The sequence below is a fragment of the Pleurodeles waltl genome, chromosome 4_2 (genome assembly GCF_031143425.1).
Source record: "Pleurodeles waltl isolate 20211129_DDA chromosome 4_2, aPleWal1.hap1.20221129, whole genome shotgun sequence".
NCBI lineage: Eukaryota > Metazoa > Chordata > Amphibia > Caudata > Salamandridae > Pleurodeles > Pleurodeles waltl.
Window position 1 is genome coordinate 690,655,527 of NC_090443.1, and position 20,810 is coordinate 690,676,336.

Sequence of the window (20,810 nt, forward strand, 5' to 3'; positions counted from 1 at the left end):
CAGGAGGATAAATAAGGCGCTTGGGCCTTTAAGTCATTTTTGCCCGGGAACGCCTACCTTGCATCTCATTGATGCAAGGTAGTTTTCCGCTGGCAAAACATGACTTTAACTCCAATATTTTGGCGCTAGACATGTCTAGCGCCAAAATATAAATATGGAGTTAACTTTGCACCGGATTTGCGTAAAAGGAATTATGCAAATCCGGAACGAACAGAGTATAAATATGCCCCGTAGTGATTTCTTAAGCCCCATTGTTCTCAGGACCATGACAATGTCGATCCCAATGGTGTCTTTTCCAGTCACTCTCTGCAAGGCCCTGGTGACGGACGTGCGTGCTGTCTCAGTTCCTCCAGGTCCCATGTTCTTGGGTTTGTGTTTTGCTGGTCGCCAACCCTCCAGCCAGTCGCATGCCTCCTCAGGGTTGAGATTGTGCCAGGTCTTCCCTCTACAATGACTTGTAACTTCGCCGGGAAAAGCACCATTTATTTTAGTTCCTGGCATGGAGCTCTTTTTTCACTTTGCCTTTGTTGGCGCACCTGGACGATAAATTCTGGATAAAAGCTAATGGTTGTGTTTTTGTATTGTAGAGCCATTTGTTGACGGGCTACCAGAAAGATGGCATCCCAGTCCCTATAGTTGAAGATGAGAGCTATAATTGACCATGGGGGAGTTCCTGGCCTGTGAGGCAGAACCAGTAAACTATGGGCCCCCTTTCAACTGAGAAGAATTTGGAGAGTCCCGAGACTGTAGTATGTCAAGTATGAGGTGTTCACCGAAGAGATCTACACTGGGGCTCTTGGTCTTTTTTCAGGGTGTAGATTATTTCTCATGATTTGCCTTCCAGTTTGGCACAGATTTGTGTGTTGTCTTTCATTACACAATCGACTTGTTGACGGAGTGTAGCGGTGGAGTCTGTGAGTTCCTCCACTGCAACTTCTGCATCTCTAACTTTATCATTAATCTTGTTTACAAAAGCTCGCAATAGTGATATTTCCACAAAAGTCTATCTTTGGTTCCAATGTGTTTTTCACTTCTTGGATTGATGCCATTAGTTCTGTAAAGGTAGGTTGTGGGGTGTTCTTTGCCGCCTCTTCGGGAGAGTCTTTGGCTGGTGCCTCCAGATCAGGCACAGAGGTCGTGAGGACAACATATTTGTACATTTTGTTTAGTTGTTGCATTTACCCCAGGATAGATGGAGTGGGGGCCGTGTGGATTATTACCAGATAGTGCAGGTGATTATGCGGGGGCTACCGAGCTCCTTCAAAAGGTGGCTGCCTTGTTTGGCTGCAAACCACGCCCCCTCCTGAATACTCTTTAGCCGTACTTGAGAAGTTCGAGCCTTTCACTCAGGTACAGGTGTCAGAGATGCTAATTAAAGTCAAATCCGGGTCACCTTCTGATCCATGTCCCATTTACCTGATGGTTGCTTTGTTAACATATTATACCTATCATTATGGCCTTAATTATGACCCTGGCAGTCACCAGACCGCCAGGCTGCCACCAGCGACCTTGTGGTCCCGGTGGTTACAAGCAGTGCTGCCCAGGGGATTACGAGTCCCCATCGGCTAGCCTGTCCTGAAAAGCTAGCAAAATTGGAAGCTCGGGGGGGGGGGACTGCCCTGCCCATGCACTTGGCATGGGCCCCCATGCACAGCCCGGTTGCGTAATCCACTGACCGAATTACCTGCTGCACCACCACATTGCCGCTGGCTCCATTAGGACCCGGCTGCAATTTTAAGGCCCTGTTCCCTGCTGGGCCGGCAGGCGGAGACACTGCTGTCCTATTGGGGAACTCAAATTAGGGCAGGCGGGGTTCAGGCCACCCGTGTGGCCTGATGGTGGGATGACTTTGGCAGGCGGCCTCTGCCGCCCACCAAACTCATAATGGGAGCCTATGTCTCTATTCAATTTATCAGTTACCTCAGCCGTAATGCTACTGGAATGTAAATCTGCACAGATCTTGCCTTTTCTTAGGAAACTTAATGCTGACCTTGAAGATCCTGCCAATTATAGGCTCATTTCACTTCTCCTTTTTTCTAGCAAGGTTCTAGAATCTTATATGTATAAACAACACTCCTCTTCTTTGGATGAACACCATCTTCTGGACCCCTCATAGCTGGCTTTTAGAGCCTTTCACAGCACAGACACAACACTGGTGGCAGTAGTCGATTCTATTAGACTTTCACTAGATGCCAGAATGTTGGCTATGCCGGGCCTACTCAAACTGTCAGCTGTGTTTGACACTGTCTCGCATTTCATTTTGACTCAAAGACTTTAAGACATAAGCATCCACAGCAAGGCCCTGGGCTGGCGTAAAGATTTTCTGAACAACAGGACCCAAATGGTCTCTCTCAACATCTTTAATTCGTGGATCATATGGACAAGAGGGTCTCTCCAGTATCTTCTCTAAACCCCACTTTTTTCAAAATCTCTGTGATATCCCTTGCCCAGATAGGTAAATCCTTTGGTTCTGAAATAATTTCCTATGCAGATGGTACCTAATTAATCATCTCTTTTGGGCAAACCCCTGAAAATTTAAAAAATGTATTTACTGACTCGGAAATGCCTACAGCTCAGTGGAATTAAGACCGAGATTCGGCTGGTTGGAAAGGCTCAGGCCTACTTGTCTGTCGACTGGTGGCCTTCTGAGTTAGGATCAGCTCCGTCTCCCAGGAGAACAGCTAAAAATCTGGGTGTTCTTATTGATGAGCACCTGTATATGAGAGATTGGGTTATGTCCGTTTGTGGTGCTTGTTCCGTCACCTACACTATATTAAATGCTTCTAACATAACAAGGTTTAAACCAAGAATTCAGTCCCTAACATTGTCTTCACTTTGAAGTGACTAGACGCTTTGAATAAGGAACATTGCCCCAAGAACCAGCTCCCTTGACGTGTAATAGTGAAATTCTCTCCCCTCATTCTGGCAAACAGTTCAAAAGACTCAACTCTGAAAGTCTGCACCTCATTAATTAGAAATGATGTTTAAAGGCTCTTAAGTGTGACAATGATTTCCCAGGTTTACCCCATATCTATTAATTTAGCTTGGTATCCACATCCACCATTTAAATTACAGTGCAACACAATTGCTTTCAGTGTTACATTCCATTTTCCATTACTTTAGTCACTTGCTTTCTCCTTGACTTCTGAACAACAGTGCTAAGCTTGTCCCTTTGACACCTGTATGTAGGCAACACTCTGCACAGTGAGAGCCACAAAATCTACACTGAAACACCAGAAAGGTATCCTCCACACTAATTCTCATTTCACCAAGAAGTTTAACCACATTCCCTGAACGCAAAAAGAGTATAATGCTTTTCCATTCAGGCCAGCTACATTACTTATTATCCATCATAAACAAAGGGCCAGGTGTATCAAGCGTTTTTGCATTCGCAAACGGTGCGAATGTCCGTTTGCAAATGCAAAAATGCGTTTTACGATGTATGAAACGCATTTGCAGTGGGAAAATACGAAATCACAAAAATAGCTAATTTTTGCGAATGAGAGATGAATTAGCGTGTCGCAAGCAGCGTATCGCAAATAGCGATATGATTTACCCAATCGCTTTTCGCGAAACACTAATTGTGATACAGAATAGCGATTCACAGATAGCGATTTCCTAAATCGTGCCGCTCTTTGCGAGATGCAGATTGCGACAAGCAAAAACTGATTCACAATGCAATGTAGCAAAAAATCTCAATTTGTGATTATTCACAGAATGGCCGTTTGCACATGCAACTTACCACAAACTGAAACCAGGTGGTAACCAGCTGCAACCTATATAAAGAGACCCAGAATGCCTCAGCTCCTCTTCCACAATGGCTGCACTCTACGTCATAGCGAGGAGAAAGAGGATCTTGGCAGGTTTGAGGAGAGAGAGGAGGAGACAGGAGCCCATTTTCAGAGTGCGCATCACCCTTTTTGGCCAGACTGAGGAGGAAATTTATGAGAAGTACAGGTTAAGCTCATCCATGATACTTGACCTGATAGCTGAGCTACAACCCATGCTGCAGCGCACAACACGCAGGACCATTAGCATACTCACACATGTGCAGGTATTATGCTCCCTGCACCTACTAGCCTCAGAGAGCTATCAAGGGGTCATAGCAGCAGCTGGAGGGGTATCACAGAGTGCCCTTTCTAGGTTTTTCATCGCATTTCTCAACGCCATGCTGAGCAGAATACAACTGTACATCAGATTCCCCAACACCCTACAGGCAGTACAAAAAACCAAAGTTAATTTTTACCAGATAGCACAGTTCCCACATGTGCTAGGTGCCATTGATGGGACACATGTTGCAATCTGTCCACCATCGGCCACCGAGTATGTGTATCGCAACCGTAAAAAACATAATTCCATGAACATACAGGTGATTTGCAATGCCTCCTACATCATTACCGATCTCGTGGCCAAATACCCAGGGAGCACACATGAGTCCTACATCTTTCACCACAGCGGGATACACACAAGACTGCTACATGGGGAGTTTGGGGAAGGATATCTACTAGGTAATTTGATAGTTCACAATTATGCATTGATGTAAGCATGACGTCAGACAGCAAATGTACTCATTTTACTCTCGGTGCATTCAGGAGACTGTGCCTACGCAGTGCGCACCTATATGCTAACGCCCTACCTGAGCCCTGCCACCCCAGCAGATAGGAGGTACAATGCTGCACATAGGGCTACCCGCAATGTGGTGGAGCGCACTTTTGGGCTGCTGAAGAGCCGTTTCAGGTGCATCCATAGGAGTGGAGGTGCACTACAGTACAGCCCAGAGACAGCATGCAAAATTGTGAACACATGTCCTATCCTGCACAACATAACAACCACCAGGGGTATACCAGTGGAATTCACGGAGCCAGACTCAGATGAGGATGATGATCCCTTACCACCCCTTCTACCAGCAGACAGGACCAGTGCACCAGAAGGCAGGCAAAGATGTGCTGACATCATGTGCAACCATTTTTGATGTAAGTAATGACAAATCCACTTCTGTAATATGTATTTCAGTAGTTAGCATCTGTATTACCTTGTCTTCAGGTAAATAATGTGTCAGTAGGACATAGCTATTCCCAAGTGGGAAGACATGATCTATTAACAGTTTCACACTATTAGCATCCATAGCATGACTTCATTACACATGTTGAGGTGGTCCCCTGTAGCCCTCCACATCACTTCTTACGTTCACGCACTCCACTTGAGTGCTCAGTGCCCTTGCTGGCACCTCTAGAAGCAGGTTCACCTGAGGTACTGTGTCTGGCACTGCGATGCCTCGGATTAATCACAGGGACTGTCAGACTGCTGAGGCAAGAGGATTCCTCACTGTCACCAGCACCCAGTCCGCAGGTAGTGGCACTGCGAGCTGTTTGCATGGCGTCCACTACGTTGGTATTTTGCACCAGTCCCTGTGCAATGTCACGACTGCAATGTGCCATCTCCACTTGTGTGGCAACGGCACGCCATGATATCTGGGCTGTTGAACTTGCAAGCTGATTGACTGATCTACAGAAGCTGTCAAACGTAGACAAATAATAGTGATGGCGCTTGCACTGGCTGACATGCTCCTGCCGTATCTCAGTGCATAGTTCCCCAATGGCATGTGTCAACTCCTTGATGTTTTCAGCAACTCTTTGCTGTCCCTCAATCAGGGTCTCCAAGTGCTTGTTTTGTAACCCCACATTGCTATTGTGAGACACAAACTGTCTGTGCAGTGACTTCAAATGTTTGCATTGCAGGCACTGCACCTTCAGCATGGAACCTTCAAGGCTGCCAAATATTGATGGGCCAACTCCTTCTTCTGTGCCCTGTCTGCCTGCATCGTGGCGCCTCCTGAGGGGAGTTGACTGACGCTGGCGCTGTTGCAGGCTCTGCTGTCTTCCTGTGGGACTCGGCTCTGGTGGTGGTGTGGGTTCATGTTCTGGCATCTCATCTGAGTCTAGGTTGTACTCTGGCAATTGTAAGACCCTTGCCCAGCATCTAGTCGGAACAATACTGTAGGACTGACTTGTATTTGAGCCTGACTGTGGCTGTGTTTCTGCTTCCCCCACTTTTTCAGATCCTGCAGCAGCAGGGACCAAGTCATCTGCAAGGATAATGTGCAACATGTCAGTTCTAGCATTTGTCACAGATTTCCACAGTGTTGCTATAAATGTACAATTAAATTGTGTCACCCTGAGTCATTTGTGGTGTTTCTATATGTGGCTGACCATTATCTAGCTATTTATGTTGTGTATTCACCTTAGGGTTGTGTACTACCACTCCCACAAGGCACTGTTGTGTTGTATGTAAGATGTGACATGGACTACTTTTCATTGGGCATCAAGCTATGTTCCATTTCCTAAGGGGCATGTGAACATGCACATGTGGGGATACACATAATCACTGGCCTTACCTTTGCTGGTGCTGGGTGTACCTGGGGTGTCAGTGTCAGTTACACCACTGACAGCTTCTGGCAGCAATGTGGACTCCACCAGGTCTTCCATAGGGGTGGAAGGTGTGTGGGTGGATGGTCCACCTCTGGTGCTCCTTGCCTCTCTAAGCCTGCTTGCCAGCCTCTCCTTGGCACAGGACCGCAAGTCGTACCATCGCTTGCGTATCTCCTCCACAGAGCACTGCGCAACACTTACTGCGCATATTTTTGTCTGTATGTCAGACCAGAGTTTCCGCTTCTTACTCTCAGGTACTTGGAGTGAGGTCTTGCCAAAGAGTCTATCAGGGTTCCCAACAACCTCCTCAATGAGCACCTCCAATTCTTTCTCACTGAATTTCAGCTTCCTCTTCCTGTCTCCTTTCTCCTTCCCATTTCCAGCATTGGCCATGTTGCAGTTTGATCCTGGCTTCCTTACAATGCTGACTCCCTGGTGATGGGATGTGTCTCTCTCACTGCTGCTGTGGGTGTGGCATCTGGAAACAGCATAGGCTGACTCACTTCCTGGTTGTGATGTCATCAGTCTGTTCCGCTTTGCCGTTTTCACTATTTGCGATTTTCAGTTACCAAATCACTATTTTTTTTGTGATTCGATATTTGCATCTCACAAATAGTGTTTGCGAATTTTAAGAAATCGCTATTTGCGATTTTCAAATTTGATAAATCGCGTCTTGCATTTCTAAAATTGCAATTTCTTAAAAATCTCAATTTGGAAATCGCTACCTGGAATCGTGATGCATCTGCCCAAAATCCCTGTTTATCTGGCTCAGACACTATTCATCTGAGCAAAGAATGCCTCACAGGGATACCAGACATTGATGCAAAGAAGCTGAAGACATATAGCAATGAAGCAATGAAAATAGTAGCCTCCTCCATGCATGACCACAGGATATGGAACAGCAAGCATATTGACATTAAACTGTTCATGCCTTCTTGCAATTCAGAAAGAAATCAACACTGTGGGGCATATTTATACTCTGTCTGCGCCGATTGTGCGTCAACCTTTTTGACGCACAATCAGCGCAAACGTTGCCCCGTATGGAAACTTTGATGCCCGTGCCCGCGGGCGACAAAATTCTGCTGTGTGCGTCATTTTTGGGATGCGGCAACCTGCCTTGCGTTAATTATATGCAAGGTAGGCGTTCCCGTCCAAAAAATGGCTTAAAGGGCCGTGCGTCGTATTTATGTTTTCGGGCAAAAATGACGCATGCCCGGGAGGCGGAGCCAGAAAATGACGCACATCCCGATTTGCGGCAAAAAATAACGCCTGGGTCAGGGCAGGCGTTAAAATGGGGCAAACACACCTGTATTTAATCAGAACACAGAACAAACAGCAGAGCAGCAACAGGGAGCCATGGAGGTGATTCTAATCCAGCATGCACGCAGACGCAGAGCCCAGCAGCAACAACAGCAGCTACAACAACACCAGCAGGGACCCCAAAGGCAGCGCAGAAGGCAGGAGAGGATATTCTGCCCAAGAACAACCCTTCAGGGCCTCAGGGAACACGACATCATACAGAGGTACCGGTTGAACTGGCAGGCCATTCAGCAGCTGCTGCGAAACATTGAACAGCAGTTGGCCCCCACTTTGGTGACTCCCCGCACCATCCCAACAGAAACAAAGCTGCTTGCCGTACTTCACATGCTGGCAAGTGGCTCTTTTCAAACAACTGGTGCCCTGGTTGGCGGAATATTACAACCATCATTCTCCGCCTTTTTGCCCAAAGTACTGGACGCCATCATTCGACTGACACCCCGCCACATCTGCTTCCCTAACACACTGCAGAAGCAGCAGGAAACTAAACAGGGGTTCTACACAATCAGTGGCTTCCCACACGTCCTTTGTGCAGTCGTCTGCACACATGTACACCTTGTGTCACCTGCTGCAACTGAACACCTCTACCGCAACAGGAAGCACACACATTCCATCAATGTGCAGGCCATTGTCGATCACCAAGGATTGATCACCAACATCGTGGCTAAATATCCTGGGAGTGTACATGACTCCTTCATCTTCCGTCACTGCACCATCAATGAACACTTCCAGGATGGACGGTATGGCAATGGACTACTTGTTGGTAAGTAAAAAACCTGCTTATTTACACACTGCACAGCAACCCTCTAGGACACACAACACATACACCACATCAGCAACATGTCGACAGGAACACACTGAGGTTGTGACATCGCTAGCCATGTTTCTTAAGTCACCATTGAACCTGTCACACATTGGAATTTACTGTACAGCCTAATGTGAAGACGTCAATGAGTGTGGTTGCCGAAATTGTAAGTGTCCCAATGACCTTTACAATAATACGTTGCCTAAGTCTAAAGGTATGGGTTGTCCAGGGTACCTTGATATGAACGTGTTAACAACACTTTCAATTTTAACTGTGCATGGAACTATCATCTCACCCCCAGTTAAGACACACGGACACCTGTATCACAAGTCACAATGCTAGGGAGGGCACACTGTACTGCAAATCCCAAAACATACTGCTGATAAATGGTTAGCAGACAAACACTTGTTCAGCCAAGGAAACAACACAATGCAGATGGTATAGCCTACAATCATAGGATGTCACATTAGTACACAAAAGAGTCACAGACAACACAAGACAACTACTGCCATTAAAGGTCTTTTCAATAGTGCCATCTACATCAACATGATCCCATTCATTTTCTCTTGCAGCTGATCAGGGGTATGGCATCCAGCCATGGATTATGACACCATTTGGCAACCCAATAATTGCTGCAGAGCGTGCATACAACGAGGCCCATAGGAGGACACGCAGCATTGTCGAGCGGACCTTCGGCATCCTCAAGCCAAGGTTCCGCTGCCTCGACATCACTGGTGGTAGCCTCCTTTATTCCTCCGAGATGGTCTGTAGGATCATCCTCACATGTGCAATATTGCACAACATTTGCATCAGAAGAAACATTCCCCTCCTGGAACCAGAGCCGCACATGCCTGACAAGGAGGAAGAGGAGGATGCTGGCCTGCAACAGGAGGGGGAACTACAGAACACAGCTGCTGGTATACGCAGGCGGCAACAGATTGTAAATAATTTCTTCTGAATATGATCACCTTCACCACTTTAGTTAACCAATTTAAATAAACACCTATTATAATCACCATATCATGGTCTGGCTATTCCTTTTTACACACCTTCATCTCTACTTATCAGAATAAGAGTGTTGCCTCATGGAGCATTGCTGAGATACTGAGTAGGACACGGAACATCCCACAGCTTATGTGATGCCTAACATACAATGGTCACATACACACACACTCTTAATGACATATATCATGTACATATCTCCTTTGAAGGCCTATAGCAGAGGGCCACGTACATGTTGAAAGCAAGGTCCAACGCAGCATATGGCACACAACTATGACACCATCACTCAATAAGGGGAAAACAAGCCTCATACATGAGGATGTCAATGTGCTTTGGCATCACTAACAGGAATGTCTGACAAGACCCTTGACAGCAGTTAGTCCAACTGCATCCAATATTTGCAAGGAATATCTGTGACTAGAGTTCCATAGAAGCAGAACATAGACAGCAGAAGTGCCACACATATGACATGCATTGCGCACATGACATTCCATGCGCATGTCAGCCCCTTTCCTAACTCCTGACACACCCATGCACCTGGTCACAACCCAGCTGTCGGAAGAGGTCCCTGGAATACTAAGATGTGTACCCTGATAATACCTCCTCTACAAACACAGACTAACATTAGCAAACCAGTGTGCTACACCCTTTCCTAAGGTATGCCATTGTCAAAGAACATCTGACTGCATGGACAGGTCAATTTATACACTGTCTTCTAGTTTCAAAGCCCTGTTACCACATGTAGATTGCTTCCCCTTGTAAAAATGTCTGTTGGCCCTTAGAATGCAAGTCTCAACTACAGGACTGGTGAGAAACAGATGCAGCCCACACCTGTGATCACCTCCATGCACACCACCCATTACAAAAAGCACTGCCCCTGATGATGCCTGGAACAGCATAGGAGTTGCCATTATGTCAAATACATCGTCAACCATTGATAGTAATTAAGCCGTGTAACACAGCCCTTGGGTTCATTTGTCACCTTCAAAAACACAGGACGTACACAGATTGACATGTCAACTGTCTAGTTTGTCCTCCAAACAGTCTCAGTCATACCACTGATTATGTTACTTGTCCAGTAGCTGGCTCCTGAATCATCTTGCATTCTGTCAGCCTGACTGGCAACTGTCTGTGCGTCACACTAAAGTATCCCTGTGTCTACATATGTACCACACTTGCGTTAGCAAACCTGCCATTCATCAGGGGGCATTGGGCATGGGCTTCTACCATGCATACACAAATACATTGTATAGCATCATCTGCCTTTTAACTGTACCATTTGAGTTAAATCCTCTTGGAAATGCAAAATTCATGGCCCATCCTTTGCTTGGGTTGCATTTATGCATGAATGACAAAGTGTGACAGTGTCCCAGGGTCATAGGCAGGGATTGGGTACGGGGCTTTCAGCACAACCAGCAACCTCTGATAATGTACATGATTAATACACAAATGTCAGAACCATGACAGTTCACACACAAAATCACAGTGCGCACAACATAGTGATGGGCCGTGTGTGGTGAATAGCTGCGAGAATAAACAGCACAGAGGCTATGATGTTTCCAGATGCAGTGGGAAGTGCAGAGGCCAACCTGTGTACAAATGTTGTAATGACACCTGCCGGAACATGACAATTGAGACATTGGGGGTCATTCTAACTCTGGCGACCGCCAGAAGGCCGCCCGCCAGCCCAGCGGGAAACCCCTTCCCACGAGGAAGCCGGCTCTGAATGGAGCCGGCGGAGTGGGAAGGTGCGACGGGTGCAGTTGCACCCGTCGAGAATTTCAGTGTCTGCTAAGCAAACACTGAAATTCTTTGTGGGGCCCTCTTACGGGGGCCCCTGCAGTGCCCATGCCATTGGCATGGGCACTGCAGGGGCCCCCAGCGGCCCCACGACACCCCATACCGCCATCCTGTTCCTGGCGGGTGAACCGCCAGGAACAGGATGGCGGTATGGGGTGTCGGAATCCCCATGGCGGGGCAGATGGAGGATTCCTGAGGGCAGCGGAAAACCGGCGGGAGACCGCCAGTTTTCCCTTTCTGACCACGGACAAACCGCCACGGTCAGAATGCCCTTGAGAGCACCGCCAGCCTGTTGGCGGTGCTCTCGTGGTCGTTGACCCTGGCGGTCAATGACCGCCAGGGTCTGAATGACCCCCATTATCTCACTCAGCATACCAAGTTTGCCCTGTTGACTGTCTCATTACACGTCTTTAATGACAGGGTGGGACCATCCACATGTTGGTTCACATGTCCACATCTACTTTACTCACATTGATCAACAAAGGATACTCAGTAGTTACAGTAATAGCTGCCACTGACTCATGATGAGTCCTGGTCCGAACTGTGACAAATTACATCCCAAAAAATCTACAGGATCGTCATTGGACCACACACATGAACAAAACACCTATGTGCAATTGATCACTGGAAATATGTGGGCACGTGCTGTCTTGTATGCTGGTCCACCACAGCCATTTCATAGTTGAGGTTTACTTCTATGGCCTCAACTGTGGTGTCATCATACATAAGAGATTGACCCTTGTCTGTCTGTGCAACCAACATGGTACCCACTTCCCCAATACATGTGTATGACTCACTGTGGGATTCATCAACTATTGCCTAGGAAGCTGTTACCATTACTTTAGGACATAGGATGTAGAAATTGTGGACCTTTGACATGAACATGAGTCTGCCATCCATCTGGTGCATGCTATGTCACATGTGGTGTCTACTTGACCCTAAATCTTGGAAGTATACTTTGCGGGTGTTGTTACATGTATGACTAACACATGCCCTTGCTCATTCCAATTTTTACTTGCATCTAAGGGTTGGACACCTGGACGTCACATTCATACAACCAAATGTACAATAATGCTTCATGTGATGTACACACACACTTGGTCAACCAACATATTAGTTGTCAAAGCACACACTTTGAACCAAAGGCAAGTAGGTATTGTACATATGTGTGTCACATTGCTATCCTCTCCTTATGGAAAACATGCACAATTTGTGCCACACATATATGTAGGACACACTTATGACCATCTATGACGTCAGCCAACTGTAAACATACTGTGAAGGGTGTAGTGGATGATGTTCCGCAGCAGTATGATGTCACACATGTGAACATACACCATCAACACCATACTGTCTTCAATTAGCCAATCTCTGATGTGTTACAAATGTAAAATAACCAAAAAAGAAGTAAAAATGCCCCAAACCAGTTAATGCACTATAATTTTGACGTCCCTAGCGGTGTGCGTCATTTTTTGTTTACCAAAACTGTATTTGCGTCATTTTGTTTGGCGCACAGGAGTGAAATTTAGCCCGCATCCAGATATTTGTACAGTCCATGTATCATTATGTGGATGCGGGTTCTTATTCACGTCTGGGCGCCAAAAAAAAATGACGCAAATACAGTTTTGTGCAACAAAAAATGACGCATAAAGCGAAAAAGGTGGGACTTTTCATACAGGAAGTGATAGGATATCCTGTTTACAGATCATGTACAGTGGGTGTACTTTCACTTTCACTTTGCAGTCTATGATCCTTCTAGACTGTGTGGCTGTGTAGAGAGTGTTGTCCAGAGATTTTGTGCTGTATTTGTCCTGTGAGCTATCTGTAAAGTCCTTTTGTGAAATAAATTTTGTTTGTGTATACTGTAGTACTGTGTTTTGTCTACATTTGTCCATTTATCTTGTGTATTTCTTGTTTGTGGGAGTCTGTTGTGGGTAGTGTTAGTTTAGGGATAGTTGGGCTCTTTTAGTGTTTAGGTTTAATTTTTTTCTGTCTTTTTACCCCTACTTTCACCCATTTCCCCTTTCTATTTCTTTTACCCCTATTCCTTCTCTTCAATTATAAGTATGTCTGGTAGGCCACATCTTGGCAGGATGGGGGAAGAGGAGTCAGGGGGCTTCATCTGGCTGGTGACACATTTCATGCCGCTCATGATCCAGGCAGGGGGCAGGGTCATACAGGGGTACCCAACAGAGGCGCGCAAAATCCGGTGGGGAAAGGTGCTGCATCACCTGCAGCGTGTGTATGCCAGCCAGAGGAGTGACCACCAGCTGAAGCACCGGTGGGCTGACCTCATCACCGGGGAGCAGGATCTCTTGGACCACCTGGGAATCATGATTGGTGGCACTGTTGGTGAGTACGACTATTGTTATTGTGCACAATTAAATGCTCTGTCGTGACATCAGTGGATTAGTGCAATGTCTGCCAGCTAACTTGATGACTGTGTGTAATTTTAGGGAAATATAAGGGGATCATTGATGCACTATGGCAAGGATCACAATTGCTAGCTGTTAGGTAGCACGTGCTCAGCAAACTTACAGGTAACTTTACCATGAAGGAAATTGGTGCGGCCTTTTTGTCAGTACAGCTCACAAAATAGGAGCCAATCATGTCTATTTAGGGTATTATTGACAGAGAAGTACAGATGTACCAACATTTAGGCCAACTATGTCGACGCAATTGCTAGACTGACTTTAGAATCACTACATGATGCTGAAAATCTGTGCTGCCTTCACGACAATTTATAATAGCAAAGTGGCTCAGACATTGGTCTCATGTTAGTCTGGTGAGTGTGGAAGGAAAGCGTTCACAGAAGTACTATGAATGTGTGGGATTATTGTGTTTCTTGATCTTTTTGGATACATGTCAGTTCATGATTTGAAAACATTGTGAAAAGGTGTAAGGTGCCCTCAGCTAACATCTTAAGATGTTTGTTGGAATCGGTTGAGCCACAATCCAAATATGGATGGCAGTCCAAGTATATGCACATGGCTTTACATCTCCATGGTTGGTGCAAATCACCATAGCTGGGCTGGGATGGCTTACAGGGGTCCCTGCCCCTCCCTCTGCACATTGGGCCTATGTGCACTAAATGTGTCATGGCCACAAGGCATGTTTGACTGGTAATGCAGTCCTCAAGTAACAAGGCGTTGGATATTTCTTTTGGATGCACATGATGAGACGATTACACTCCATATTTATTAGTGCTCACCAACTATGGGGCAAGTTTGCAACCACATGATAGTTAGGGGCAATGTATGTGTGCAGATATGTGTGTAACTGTCACAGGAGACCCATGCTATGTACAAGTTGGCCGTGAAATATCAGATGCAGTACCATCATGTCTGAATGGCTGCCATTTACTTATTCAGCCTACACATTGTAAATGGTACTAAAAATGTTGCACTGTGCACAGATTTTGAGCACATTTCTTCCTTCCATGCCTTGCAGGTGGACCGGCGCCCTACACTGTGGGAGAGGTGGCGACATTTGAGGACCCCGACCACTACAGTAAGTGTTGATATGTCTGTTATGTGTTGGGTTTGCTGGTTATTGGCTCGTGTGAGTTGGAACCATAGCAAGGTGTGATGCCGTGGGCAAGTTTTTCACTTGTTCCATGAGTGGGAATGCAGTTCTCACATGTTTGGAGTTAGCCAAGGCGTATCCAATGGTATCATGTAGGGATTGTAGGACATCTCTGTAGGCCCCACTGTGAGTACAGGGGATAGTCATGTCTCTGACACTTGTATCACCAAGAGTCGCAATGGAAGTCAGCCCCTATTTAGTCAGCCTGTCAGACCCACATTCTCTAAGATTGGTGGAGCTAATAGCTTCCCAATAGACATCTGCTTCCCTATTTACCTACATAAGTTTTAAACAGTAGGTAGAACCTCCTAGCAGCATGTACTTCCACATGTAGTGTATCAAGTCTGTGGAACCTGAGTGTAATGGCCTAGGTGTGCATGCAATTCATGATCATGGGTGTTCTAGCAACTCTGTGTCTGATGTAAGTCAGGCCTCACTGGAAGGATATGTTGTGTACTAAGTTCTGATTTTCCTGACATGTCTGACCCTATGAGTGCTCAAGGGTTTGCTGACTCCAAATTGTAGATAGACCTTACCTGTGGTGTGTCTGTAGAGACAAACATGTTTGGATTAGCCTTTACACTCCTCGGTGTACATGTTGTTGGCAAATTATAGTTGTGTATCCACCGCCCCCCCTCAAACACGGCCATGGGTTTGTGAATGGGGTACCTAGTACTGATGCTACCAGTATGTTACACATACCTGTGAATAAGTGACAGTTTGGTTGCATACTAGTATACACACTCAGGTTTGGCACTTGGTACCATACTGGAAAGTCCAGTTACAACTTGCAGACCATGTGGCTTTAGTTTTGCTTTCCGTACACTGACATTTGTAGCCCAGCTCTTGGTGGAGGATATGCAGCATGATTCTTAGATGTTAACTGTTGGAACTCAGATTGCAAGTCAAGGTCAGTTGTTACCCTTCTTGTGGGTTATGAATGTGCTTTGTGTGATGTGACCTTTGTTGTCTGGCCTGCCATGTACTTCCTCAGGGACATTCGATGCTCTTTATCGTGATATGAGCTGTTAGAAGTACAGTAGATGTAATGTCTGATTAACTTGCTGTGCTGTTTTACACAATGCAGTTACTAATGTGGCATATCTGCATTTGTCTTCATAGCAGCTAACATGACTCCAGACCAGGTCCGTGAATTTCAGCGTCGGGCCATGCGATACCAGCACATCCTGCTGGTGGAGTCGGGGTTCCGGAGGCTGGAGCGGCGATATGGCCATGAACGTGCCTCCGGGGCATGGCGAGCCTTCCCACAGGGTGGGCCTACTGTGCCCACCACAGCCACCGCAGAAACAACCACCAATGAGAGGCAGGTGGCCCCACCCACAGCTGCCTCTGTTGAATCTACATCTGCTGGACTTCCTGGCCCCAGCATTAGCACCTGTGCAGGACAGCCCACACAGACCTCCTCCACCGGTACCCAGACTTCCACTGCTCCATCTGTTGACCCTGTAGCCTTCAATAGACTTGAAAACAAGATGGACAAAGTGCTGCGCAAGGTGAGCCACCTGAGCCGGGACGTGCGGCACATTAAACGGCGGGTCAAGGATATAAAGAGGACCCTCCGGAGGGCCAACCTCTAGACTGTTGATTCGATGGACATGATACCCTCCCCTCCCTCCTCTTTCCTTGTTCTTATAGTTAGTGGGCTTAGGGGGCTTAGTGTTAGGTTAGTATAGGCTGTTAGTTTAGTCAGTGTTAGTGGGTGGGGGTAGGGGGTCCTGCTTGTTTCTTTTTTGACTTAATACATGTGTTGGCTATGTTGGGGTTCTTGTGTGTAAAAAAAAACAAAAGCAAAAACATTAAAAAATCATTTACAAAAAAAAAATATATTTGTTTAGGATAGTATAGTATGTGTTTAGGTTAGTATGTGTTGTTCTCAATGTGTCCCGTCTCATAAGGGGGGTGGGGAGTAGATGTTTAGAACGTTTCGTTACATGTGATAAGTAAGTGTAGCTTAGGTTAGTTAGGGACAGTTGTGGGTAATGAGTAGTCAGGGTAGATTAGGGTAGGTAAGTTTTTCCCTCAGTTTCCTCATCTATGGTTAGCTTTTAATAAATATTTGGTTACCCCTTAATAGTATGTGTTGAATGGTACTTGATCGTGGGTTTGGATTCCTTGTACATCTCTTTTGTACTATAATATCTGTGTCCAATGCTACAAACAAATCCCAACTGAGCTGTACGATTGGCAGGTACCCAGAGCTACCTTGCAAAGTGTCTACCCTTTGTTGCAACCACCAATCACAGTTAATATGGATGACAATGTGTTTCTGTTGATAAGTGTGTTTTCAAAGTCACTAACAGTGCTTCCAGACTTGATATTGGGGAAACAGTTTTAGGTCTGACTGCAGTGTGATGATCATGCACACCCTTATAAGATGAGTTCTCATTGGCAATCTTCTATTCTTGTCTGCATGACCCTCATACATCATTTGTGACACAGTTCGGCATGATTACCTATTTGTATTGTAACTCAGACACCTTCATTTGTGCACTTTTTTTTGTATTTACTTACATTAGTGTGGCATGTTTATTGTGTTATTTTTGCATGTTGACAACATTTAGTGGGCACTATTTTATGACTTAGTTATCCCCTGAGGAAGCATTCTTCTGTCCAACACAGCATGGTGGTGTATGGCTTCTCACTTCATCAGATTATTCCCTCAGGATGGGCAGAGTATGATGCAATCATGGTCACTGTGCAGATTTCTCTAACTACATATCTGGACAGTTGTATTGACAAGCTACGTTATTTGACAGTAGGAACATTTCAATTTTCTACTGCGCAGTTGATATGTCACATTACCCAGAGACACATTTGTTGTGTAAGTGCTATTTATTGAAAAGTGCTGTAGTGCTATGTGTACATTGTCCATGATTGTGAGTCCATTATAGTGATATCTTCCAGTGTGATCCAACACAAGGGTTTACCAAAATGCTTTATCATGCTGGGGTTGCTATTTCAGACAGTGCAGAGGGACAGACTTAGCCAATGAGTAGGAGAGAGACAATCACTGGGCTGGGTGACAAGTTATACAGTGGTTAGCAGAACAGTGCTTGAGTACAGTTGTTGCAAGACTGGCAAGTTACAAAGTGCAGGACTTTGGTAATAGTTGGCCATGTGGCAGGGACTAGTGCTTCCGGGTCATTTTCCTTGTGAATGTGATCTGTTCCATGTCTTCTTCTTCTGATGTTTGTGTTGCCTGCTTTGTCCTTGTTGTTGTTGGTTGTAGAGGGGCAACACACACCTCAGTGTTGGAAGACGTGGAGTCAGACATCCCGGTGGCTGCTCCCTGTGAAGGTCTTAAGGGCAGTACTGCTGCAAGGAGGGCCTGCTGGTTCTTGAGAATAGCAGCCACATCACAATGGTAGGCAGCCAGGTCGGCCCTGAGGGGTTCAATGTTGCATTTGTGCACGCGTTGACAGGATTGCTGTTGTAGGTGTTGGGTCAACTGTATTACAGCTGTGATGATTTCCTTCTGGGTTTTCTGGAGTTCCTGCAAGAGAGATGTTAGGGCTTGCATAGCTGCTGCCTGATCTGCAGATGACATCATGCATGAATGCATCCCCTCAAGGCTGGCTGCCATAGTTTGCATCCCCACCCGCACCTCCTTGGCCAGCTCCCGCTGTACTCCAACTACAGTTCTCTCAAAGCTGGTGCCAGTGTTGTCTGAGTCCTCAGCTGTATTGGAGCTGGCAGGTCTTACAATTGGGGTGGTGGGTGGATCCTCTGCGATGGCTGCTTGTTCTGTGCTCCTCCTTGTGACTGAAGGTGGGGTCTGGAGGGTTTCAAGGACCTTTTGGATAGTCTCCTGGGGAATATTTATCGGCTCGTCATCCATGTCATCAGGGAAATCTGGGACAAGCATATCAGCAGGAGATCCATCTTCCTCTGCAATGAAACAGGGTACAATTAGTGTGTCTGTGTTGTGGCAATTTTGATGTGATGTGCCTGCCTTTTGATGAATTCACTTTGTGATCTTGTTTTGTGTTAATATCTCCAGTCCTTCAGATGGGCATTGTTTCAGGCCTAAGGCACACCTGTGTGTCATATGTATAATATTGAGTTATTAGACTTGTCAGCCTCATCGCCTCTAGGTGTTGCTTTATGCCAAATAGAGAATTGCCACCTTCTTGTCCTACTCGACCCTCCGTGTATATCCATTCTCATGGTGAGACCTTTCACTGGCTGTGGGTGTTCTGATGGCCCTGGCAGCACACTTAACTATCAAGACCTGCCCCAATCCCTGATCGTTCACATCGACTTATATGTAATTGACATGTGGCATATCCTATGCATGGCAATGTTATGACCCAATATGGATGTTGACATTGTTAATGGGTCCTGCTGATGTTGGGTAATGTGTGTTACATTGGATTGCCCTGATAGTCGTATCAGTGTCCTATTTCGTACTTTGTCTGTGCAGGTGTATTTCAGTGACCAGTTACATGTGTCCCCTCCTCAATGCTGTTGTCTGAACAGTATGACATTTGTGATGTTGCCTTGTTACCCAGGCACAGGATGGACCCTGACATATGCAGCATGGGTGTGTCCTTAGTGCTGTGTCGCTCCTATTGTTGTTTACTTTGGCTGATGTTTGTGACAACTATGGGCATTGACATTTGAGTGTACTTGGGCCTTTGTCTTGTTTCAGGAGATTGTTGCAGTTGTCATCCTCACCCCCTAATTTAGGTGTGTATGATCCATGGGGAGGTTACTGCCATTGGCTACTTGAGCTGCACACAGAGCAGAGGTGGTAGTGGCAACTGTTGTCGCAGTTACATTCCAGTTGTCAGTATGGCTAGAGGTATTTAACAGGGCCCTAGTTAATGTAGGGGGTATGGTGGCTGACGTGTGCAGGGATGTCAGTTTGACGTTGTGGCCTTCCCTCCTGTTGTGGCTTTCCCTTTGCTCCATCGTTGGCATGACAGCATGCTCCTATGGGACTGTTGTTGGTTTTGTGTAATGGTGTGCCCCAGGTCTTCACAGAACGGGCCATGCCCCCCTGCCGCGCCCCTTTACCCATGCCACTCCATGTATTAGATGACTTCCATGCATTTAGTGGTCGGTATCCCCCCCCCTGCTCACAGTTGACATTATTGCATTTTAATTCCCCATGCGACTTACCCTGCATGTGCGTTGTGTCCTGGTAGTCTGCGCTGTCCTGTCCTTGAATCCCTGTGACGATCTCCTCAGGGATGACGACTGCGACCATCTCCTCCATGTGGTCCAGGGCCTCCTGGTGTGCTGGACTCCCCTCCTCCAGTCTGCAGTGCTGCCTTCCTGTTCCTGGCCATCTTTTGCTTGGTCCTGCGTTTGCAGTAATGCCAGCGTTTCTTGCACTCTATGACTGTTCTGCGTACTTCAGCCACACTGTTAATCTCGTCGACAATTTGCTGCCATATAGCCTCTCTCCTACTGATTGGCAACTTTGATGTGACAAACAGTTGGTGCTGGTGTTCCGTCACCTCTTTAACCAGGATTTCCTGCTCCTCTGCACTGAAGCGACACTTTCTTTTCTTTTTAAAAGTGTCCTGGTTCTTGTGTGGGTCCTCCTGGCTGGTTCCTGGTCTGCTGTCATCTTCCTGGGGTCTGTAGTGGCATCTGGGATCCATTTTGGCTCTCCTGAGGTGAAATGGCTGTGTTCGCTGTGTTTTTTGACGCTATTGCATCCAAAAAAATGGCGCATATCTGGTTTGCGGTGTCGTAAATCGACCCACAATCATTTCCGCCGCGTTAATGTCGTTTTCCTTTACGACTTGATGCCGCGGTGTGCGCCAAAAATAATGACTCCCACCTGTTGTTTGCGCCGCCGTGCGTCAAAGTATAAATATGACGCCCGCACTGCGCACCAA

General features: G+C 46.4%; 1 protein-coding gene across 1 annotated transcript in view; it reads left to right on the forward strand.

The window, feature by feature from the left end:
• Positions 1-16,106: 16,106 nt before the first annotated feature.
• The window catches only part of LOC138293928 (vitellogenin-A2-like), a 124,554-nt gene continuing 119,850 nt past the window's right edge, over positions 16,107-20,810 (forward strand). Inside the window, exon 1 of the mRNA XM_069233207.1 lies at positions 16,107-16,209. Coding sequence (XP_069089308.1) covers positions 16,107-16,209 — 103 coding nt within the window. The remainder of the gene's footprint in view (positions 16,210-20,810) is intronic.